The 8,994-nt window shown below is 55.7% G+C and overlaps 1 protein-coding gene across 1 annotated transcript; it reads right to left on the reverse strand.

Moving 5' to 3' along the window:
- Positions 1-3,696: 3,696 nt before the first annotated feature.
- On the reverse strand, positions 3,697-7,275 carry CRYBA2 (crystallin beta A2). The gene is made up of 5 exons (XM_066345197.1): positions 7,130-7,275; positions 6,763-6,927; positions 5,850-5,991; positions 4,351-4,493; positions 3,697-3,899 (listed from the first exon to the last, which is right to left on the reverse strand). The coding sequence occupies exons 2-5, from the start codon at positions 6,921-6,923 to the stop codon at positions 3,752-3,754; spliced, it is 594 nt and encodes a 197-aa protein (XP_066201294.1). The 5' UTR covers positions 6,924-6,927; positions 7,130-7,275; the 3' UTR covers positions 3,697-3,751.
- Positions 7,276-8,994: the final 1,719 nt, after the last annotated feature.

Consider the following 8,994-nt stretch of genomic DNA (forward strand, 5'->3'; position numbering starts at 1 on the left):
CTTAGGATCCCCCTTCCACTTCCGCCACACTATCACTCTCCCAGCCTCCACACCTCCTGCGGTCCCAGCCACTGTCCACCCTCACAACCACTGCCGTCTGCTTACCTCTGAATCGAGCTGGAATTGGCACCTTGCTAACGGGAGCAGAGGGAGTAGCAGGGTTGGACACTGTACAAGGACCCTACCCAGAGGAAGTAGAGGCTGAGATCCACCCTGAAAAAGGGACAGAGATGCTGGTCATGTATCAGCAAAGCTGATGTGGTTCCCAGGTGGCTTGAGGTCTCTGGGTATCTGTGCAGCTTCCTGGTTCCGAAGAGGCTTCTAGGGAGGGATGCTGGCTGGGAACGGGGCTCCTAGCCGGAAGCCCGCCTGCAGCCATGCAGTACCCGGTGACTACTGTCCGAGTTGGTACGCTTGAGGCCTTTCCTCCCACTGCTTGAGCCCAGAAGATGAGGATGCCTGGGACTGCAGGGCGCGTGGATTAGAGCGGGCAGGTTTTCTGCAGGGTCCCTGGTCCCGGGGTGCCTGACTGAGAATGGCTAGAAATTTACCTTGGTGGGTTCTTGCTATAACTGCTGGAGTGTTTGTCCTTACTGGTAGAAGTTGTAAAGGCAGAGACTAAGGGAAAATGGGGGATCCCAAGACCCCAGAGGATCCTAAAGGGAGAAGGATGGGGGCTTGCGGAATTTGGTGGGAGCAAAAATGGGAGGTTGGTATGCTCCTTGCTGACCAAACTCAGGGCTTCATAGGATGGGAGGGTTTTGAAGGCAGAGCTGAGGTTCCGATACTTCTCCCTGCCGTCTTATCATTTCCCAGACAGGAAACAAGGAGTAGGAGGTCAGAGCTAGGAGAACTGGGAGGCACCAAGGTCAGCCATTTAATGCTCTTTCATTAAGAAGGCTGAGGCAGAAAGGAGAGCTCTCAGAGTGAGGGGTCTCTCCAGACATCCCATCGCTGAACTGGTGAAGGTGACTATCTCAGGCTCTAAGCTCCTGCCTCTGAGGACTCAGATGTTAAAGGGGTGAGTGGGTGGGGTGGGGTGGGAGTGGGCATGGGGTGGCGGTGAGAGTTGTCCTCCAACCCCACCTGGGCTTGGCTGCACCGGTAAGGAATGGCCCTCTCCATCCCCTTTGGCCTTTGGCTGAGTGTGGCCAATGAGCAAATCCCAGGTAGGGTGTAGGCCCCACAGCGTTCTGCAGACCCTCAGCCTGCCTGGAATGGGAAGGTGGAAACTCTCAGGCCTGGCCTCCGTGAGCCCCCCACTCCTCAGTCGCCAGTGTGGGGAGCAGAATCGGACCTCTGGGTCTGGGAAAACAAAGGTTGCTGCAAATATTAGCTCTCCCGACTCCCTGGCTGTACAGGTGAGGACGCTGACACCTAGAGACAGGCAGTGCCCCGTTCAGGGTCATGCTTCCAGTTCCTGAAGCCATCATGCTGACTCTTTCCAGCAGCACAGACCCTCCTAGAAGGAGGGCGGTTCAACTGATGGCAGAGACCAGGTCTCCCCTGGCCCTCTGTATGACCCCCGAGACAGGGAACGAGGAGATGGGCTGCTGGGCTCTGAGGCCAGTCGACTGGGTTCAGCTCCGGGACCCCACTTCCTAGTTGTGTGAGCTTTCAGAAGAGTTCCATAACCTCTCTGTCTTAGTCTCTTCCTCTGTAAAATGGGGGTTCCAGTACCCACCATACAGAATTATAAGGCTTATATAACACATGCTGACTGCTCAGACAAGGCTCTACACATTTTGCTGTTGTGATTACCATCCCTCCGAGAAGACAGGCTCCAAGGAGCCTGTGACCAGGCAGGAACCCCAAGATCCGTTGGAACTCATCGAGTTCTAGGGCTTTGCTGGGACCTGAGACTTTGAGCCACTGCTCAGGTCAGCCTACACTTAGCCTGGATTTGGGGTCAAGAGCCCTTGTTCAAGTCACCAATTATGTGGGTGACCCCGTTGAGGCCTCTTCCTCTCAGAGGAGCCCCAGTTGCTTCGTTGGTGAAATGGATTAAGCCTTGAATGTGTCAGGAGAATCAACTGCAATAGGGAGCATGGACTCTAGACCCCACCTAGGGCTCTGTCCCTTGTTTTCTGGACCTAGCCCTGGGGTCCATGAGGGGAGACAGGGAAGGAGTTGACTAGTTGACTGCCCCAGTGCTTTTCCATAACCACAAGCATCCTCAGGGGGTTCTCACTGTATCTACACAACATCCCTGTCACACAGACCAGGCATGGATCAGTAGCCCCAGTTTACAGGAGAGGGAATTGAGCTTCAGGGGTGCTGTGAGATTGGGTCTGACTTCTGGTGTTCTGGCCAGTTCAAGGCTCTTCCCAAGGGAGCAGAAGCCTGACTATGCACAGCTGGGCCCCTGGGGACTGCGGGTTCAAGCCTGACCACTCCCCAACATTGCCCTGCCTCCTCTGCACTGGGGTGATGATCTGGGCACTCCTCCACATTGATAGGTCCACTAGGAACTTGAAAACACAAGCATCTCTGAGGAATAGGATAAAGGAATCCCCAGCACCTTGGAAGCCCTGCCTATGTAAGACTGAGGATATTATTAACTGGGCAAAAGAGGAAACTGGGAAGAAGCTACATTGATGACAGGGGTTCCGGTGGCTGTTACCACACTCAGCTCCACCGAGTCTGTGGGCTTCTGCCATCTGCCCCGGAATCCAGGCTCACTGGGTCAGTTGCTAGGGGAGTACCTCTTCAGTTCACCCGTTCTTTGAAAAGTGTAGAAGAGGAAGAATGAAGAGGAGGTTGTTTGGAACAGTAGAAAGGAGGGGTATGAAGATGCTTTGTAAATACTGGAGCTCAAACCATGTGAAGGATCTTTATTATTCAGACAAAGGCTCTGGAGGCTCTGTTCAGAGAGAGGGAGTCTCCCCCTTAGAAGGCCCTGGTAAACAGTAGAAACTCCCACTAATTCCTCTTCTCCCACCCTTGCTCTTCTATAAGGCAGAGATTCCATAAAGCTGGGAAGGGGATGCAGGCTTCCCTAGCTGAAGAGGGAGCCAGGGTACCAATCAAAACTGGAAAACTGCCTGACCTGTGGTGACGCAGTGGATAAAGCATTGATCCGGAGTGCTGAGGTCACCCTTTGAAACTCTGGGCTTGCCTGGGCGAGGCACATAGGGGAAGCAACTATGAGTTGATGCTTTCCACTCCTCCCCTACCCCCTTCTCTCTCTTCTCTCTCTCTAAAACCTATCAATAAAAAACCTTAAAGAAAAAAAAAGACTGGAAATGGGGCTAAAAGGAACTCCACAGAGCTCCTGCAGAGTGGAGGAGGGCCTGCCCCGCTTGACCTTGCCGAGCTGGGGGTGTGGGTGTGGAGCAGGGAATAAGAGCAGGTGGCAATTCATCTCTGAGCCCCGCTGTGGGGCGGTGTGCACCCCAACCAGAGGAGAGCGCAAGTGCCAGCTGGCCACATTACACCTGGCCCACGCTGATGGGCCATTACCAAGGAGCAGTGTGGGACTGGTTGCAGTTAACAGGATGCCCAAGGTTCTTACCAGCCCCAGCAGAGTCTAGCTGCACACATCCTAAGCCAGTTTATGCTCCATAAACTGTAGCCTGAAAGGAGGCTCAGATTGGCAGAGAAAGACCCTCAGAACGATGAGGATGGAGATCACAAAGCAAACCACAAAAAAAAAAAAAAAAAAGAAGAAGAAGAAGAAGAAGCAAGAAGGGCAGGCAGGTTCAGAAGGCTTTATTGAGGGTCATGAGGGAAGGTGCTCAGGTCATGGACCTTATTGCTGGACTCTTCGAATGGACTGCAGCTGCCCAGTGTGGGCCTGTGTGCCGAATTCACTGTAGGTTCGGAACTCCCCACCATGCTGGTCCCGCTCCAGTACGTACTGGTAACCCCGGTAGCCTGGGTACTGGTAGGCCACCCACCTAGACCAGTGAGGGGGAAAGGGTGGTAGTTAGGCTCTGCCATCGCCCCCACCAATGTCCTCCATCAGTAGTACTCCTTTTGCAGTTCCTAACCCCCAGCTTCAAAACCATTGCTTCAGTTTTTCCTACGTACATCTTTCCCTGCCCAACTCACTGCTTACATCTTCCTATCACCTTCCTCACCTTGTCTCTTACTCCCACCCTCCATTGCCTCCAGCCAAGTTTTCAATCCCTTCCACTCACCCGACTCCTGTTCTCCTATGACCTGCCCCCTCCCTCCCAGACTGCTCCCACCCTTTCACTTCCTTCCCCTTATCTCCAAGTCTCCCACCACCTCACTTCCTTCTGTCCTCCAGTCACAACCCCCTCTTCCTCTGTCTTTTAGCGCTGGCACCTCTCCCCACCCCTCTCCTGTGCCTCTCATTTCCCTTGTTCCAGCCCCAGGACTCACGCTCCAGAGCTGACTTTCAGGGAACCCACATCCTTGCTGGCCCAACCCATGGATGGCAGGGAAGGGTAGTCATCACTGAGCTCAAACTTGCAGCCCTGGAAGTTGTCCCCCTCAAACAGTGTCACCCGGCTGTCACTGTGGTTCTGAGGGACAGGAAGGTAGGGGTTAAACCCTCCAAAGAGATGTTAATGGATATAGTCTCAGCCCCCCTCTCCTCACTTGCTACCCAACACGGGGTGGTGCAGACACCTGGGCTCCACACACACTCTAGTGTTGACTCCATTGGCTTCCTAGCAGTCTGGGGAGCTAGGGTGCTTGGAGATTCCCGGTCTGGCCCCTTCTGTGGCTTTGGGTTGAGGTGGTGACACTGGGGGGGGGGGGTGTCCTAGAGATCTTTTCAGGTCAGGGCTAGAAAGCATCATGTGACATTAACTTGTTTTTCAAGAGAAAAATCAGAGGTCTTGAGATAAATTTGGTGTATTAACCAAGATAGTTTCTTTAAGGCATTACTGATTACCCAATTCCCTACTCAGAACCCTGGGCAGCCTCTCACAGGATAAGGCCCAATTAAGGGGTGTTTAGTGGTAGAGTCAAAACAAATAGGCCAGGGCATTAGTGTTGGTTGGGTCTGGGCTGCCACAGTCCCAGGTCCTTCCTGCTGAAGGGCTCCTTGGCCTCCTGGAATGGAGAAGTTTGGCTGAGTCAACACCTGCTCTCTGCCCCCACCTCCTCGCCCCAGGCCTCACCAGCATGGGACCTAAATCAGCACAAATGGGAAGTGAAATACTCCCCTTGAGTGTATTTCAGTGGTTTTCAACCACCAGTCCACCAAAATTTCGCGCCAGTCCACAGAAGAGGTAACCACTCTGATGCTGTATGAAGACTGTAGAGTCTATAATCATTGGGTCTGTAATCTTCATACAACATGAGGGTGGTTAACTTTTTCATGAACCGCCGTCGATCCATGGACAGGCAGTTAAAAAACACTGGTGTATTTGATTTCTTACCAACCTTCCTCCCCCACCCCCACACACACACCATAGACGGACCCTTCTCAGCTTTGATCCCTGGATTCTAGTCTCATCTTCATGTTGACCCTAGTGACTCTGGAGCGAGTCACTTTGCCCCTCTGAGCCCCATTTTCACACCAGTGTATGAGGTTAATGGCAGCCATTTGGACTTCCCAGGGCTGTGTGATGACTGAGGCGCTCGCTCACTCTTGCACCATGCGACAAGAGAACCCCCCCCCCCCGTGCGTGCGGAAGACCCGCAAGGTCTCTGCGCTGTCCGCCGTGCTGATCTCTGGTGCCGGGCTGAGGCCCACAATCCAAATTTAGAGAGAGCCCTCCGGTTAAAAGTAAGGCCCCTACCACCCAGCTAGGAGTTGTGTTCACACACACCCCATACAGTGAGTGACGGCCTGTCGGAGGTGCCGCGGAGGGACCCGGACCTGGAGCTAGGAGCTAGGAGGCAGAAAATGAGGGGAGGGCTGTGCTCACTGCGCAGAGCACTGGCCGGAAGGAAAGGAGCTGGTCGCTGTGGTGGCCGCCACTGCCGCTCCAGGCGCTCCAGCGAGGATAGTCTCCCTTCTCCAAAATGAATTGTTGTCCCTGGAAATCGGGGTACTCGTAGGCCACCCAACTGGGGAAACAGAAGGGAAACATCTGCCCCAGCACACTACTTCTTTCCCCTTCCCCTTGCTTGTTGTGATTGAAAAGACCGAGAAAGCACTTTCCCGGACACACCCACTGGTGGCAAAACTGCCCTTCTAGAGACCAAAACCCCTACACAGGTTGCTAACCAGGGTTTGAGGGGTCCAGACTTCCAGGTCGGTACTCTTAGGGTGGACAGAATTTTCCAATTTGCGAAGATCACCCAACCAAGCCCTTCTACATTAAAAAATTTAGATGCCTTAAAAAGTAGGCGTAGGAACCCCCCCCCCAACCCCCACCGCAACCTGCGGTAGCAGCGCGTGATAACAACAGTCAGCTCTCCTGAGGGACCCCGGCTCCGAGAGACCAAGGTGGAGCCGGAGGAAGAGAATTGGCTTCTTCTGTTAAACAAAGTGCAGAGCCATCTAACTTTGTACAGAGAAAAACTTTGGAGAGGAAATTACACTGGAAACCCCTTCAGGGTTAAAGCTCTCCCTCCCCCTCTGCGCAAAGGGTCGCTTTGCGCCTTTATTCTTTGAGCTCACGGGCACGGGAGGATACATTCTTTCTTATGATTTGTCTTGCGGCGGCTGGAGATTTTGGAGAGAAGCCAAGGGGTTTCCCGTGTTGGTGGGTCTCTATCGGGCCGAGTTTACAGACTGGGGACTGGAGGAAGGAGAGACGAAGTCCCAGGCCCGGAGCTTGGGCTGAGGGAGCCCGGAGTTCCCAACCCCGCACAAGCACCCGGGCGGCCACTCACGCGCCGTTTTCCACCTTGACGGAGCGCACCCGGCGCAGGCCTCCGCGCTCGCAGATGTTCGCGCAGTCACTCAGCAGGCGGCAGCGGCGACCTTGGAAGTCCTCCTCATCCCAGAGTGTGAGGCAGGCGGGCGCCGGGCCCGGCGCGGGGGCGCTGCTCATGCCGCTGCCGGAGGAAGGACCAAGCGCTCAGAGTCTCTAGAACACCCTTCCCGGCCCAGGCCCAGGCCCAGGCCCGCCCCAGCCGGGTTGGGGGTGCAGGACCCAGGGATCGGACCGAGGCTGGCTTAGACCCGGGTTGCTAGTGGCTCTCCCTCATCTTCCCCTCCCCCACCCTGAAAAGACCCAGCCCCAGACCCAGTATTCACCGGCTGGGTGGGCGCCGCAGTGACCGACAGTGGAGAGGCTGCGCGCCGGCCGGACGCGCCGGGCTTTATACCCGGCCTCGCCGCCCTCCCGGAGCGCTCTCCCCCTCGGGTGGGGAGAGCTGAGTCAGCGGGCAGGCTGCGGTCAGCTCTGGAGTCCCCGGGGGGCCGAGGCCGTTCCCGCAGCCGCCCGGCCGGCCCCTGCCCTCGGGGGTGACAATAGAAAGCGCTGAGGCACAAGTCCCGCGCCTGCTGCCGCCCAGGCTGACTCGGCCTTTTCTGTCTGGGGGGCCAGAGCCCGGCGCACCGACCTCGGAGCAGAACGCGCCCTTCCTGGCCCCGGCCCCGGCCCCGGCCCCGTCCCAGGCCCTCGGGGACAGAGATACCAGGGGCCCCCGCATCCCCCGCATCCCGAGCTCTCCCAGGCGCGGCAGGATTTCCCCAAGTCTGAACTCCGCCTCTTCCTCGGTTCTAGGTCGAGGCCTCTCTTGTGGCCAGGGCAGGAGGAGACAGGCGCACACCCCGAGCCTTCTCTTCCCTGGGAGACCAGCCTTCCGCAGCCCCTGTCCTCCCAGACTGGAGTCCCCAGGCCCGGCCTTGCCTTCCGGGCGTTGTTCTGAGCGGAGTGGCGGAGAGGGGCGCTAGACGGCGCTTAGCGCAGGGAACTTGAACCGCGCAGGGGTGGGCGCGGACTCACTAAGCTCCGAGGAGTAATAGTAACGACGGGGGGGCTCGCCCGAGTAGTTGGGAAGAACGTTTGGGTCTTAGCGCGGCCGGAAGCGCGAGGCTGCCAGCTGCGGACTGAGCTCCAGGGACCGGGGGCTCGGGTGCCGCCGTCTACCGAGTGCTAGCCGCTGATTCCTGAGAGCTCAGTTCAGGCCAGGCGCTCTGTTCGGAGCCTTTACTATAAAGTGCGTTCTCTCAGCCAATTCTCATACCGAACCCGTGAGGTCGGCGCATAGGCGCTGCCATTATCCTGAATTTCATAGAAGCAGCAGCGGCTTAGACAGGTTCGTGGAAGGTGGTGCAGGAGGTGTCCCAGCTGAGACTCGAACCCGGGCTTCTGTTTTGCCACCCACTGTCCTGTAACTAAAAGGCTCGCAGCACTCCTGGGCCCTTGCTCTGTGTGGTGGGGGAAGAGCCCCGAGAGGTGGAGAGGAAAAGGAGGGGGAAAGGTTTGGGGTCCCAAGGGAGGCTCCAGGGAAGACACTTCCTCCCAAATTGCAGCAGAATTTTCTAATCACGCAACTGTCAATGAGACACTAAGGCTTCTGGGAAAATTGTGCGTTTTCCTTAATGGAGGAGGTATTCCAGCAGGTGTGTGTGTGTGTGGGGGGGGTGAGTGAGAAGGGACCTAGTATTTTTTGTTCCTGTGAGACAACTGCTTTCCTCATAGACTCAACAGCAGTCCAGTGAGGGAGGTTTGGGTGTACAGCTGCGGACACTGAGGCTCGAGGAAGTACAAGGTCTTGTCCAGATTCACATAGCTAGTCAGTGTCAGGGCAAGATGAGAAGTTAGACCTTTTGAGTCCAAAGCCGCTGCTCTTGCCACCTGACGTCCTGTAACTAAAGGCTCACAGGCCAGACGCAGCTGCATCTGTCTTTTTCGTCTTTTGTTTATGGGTGTGCTGAGTGTCTCCTTTTATACAAGCAGTAAGCTCCATTTAAGCGGGTTGTGTTGTCATCATCATTATCATTACTATGAAGGTGTTGTTATCTTCAAACCTTAGCACAGTGCGTTCAGTAAAACTTGAACAGTGAGTGAACAATGTGGTCGGGTTGGGCCAAATGTCCAGGGGCGAAGGAAGAGGTGTAGAGGAAATTCTACAATGAGAGTGCAGGAGTAAAGCTTTGCCCAATCTACCAAC

This window comes from Saccopteryx leptura, chromosome 7 (assembly GCF_036850995.1).
Source record: "Saccopteryx leptura isolate mSacLep1 chromosome 7, mSacLep1_pri_phased_curated, whole genome shotgun sequence".
Lineage (NCBI taxonomy): Eukaryota > Metazoa > Chordata > Mammalia > Chiroptera > Emballonuridae > Saccopteryx > Saccopteryx leptura.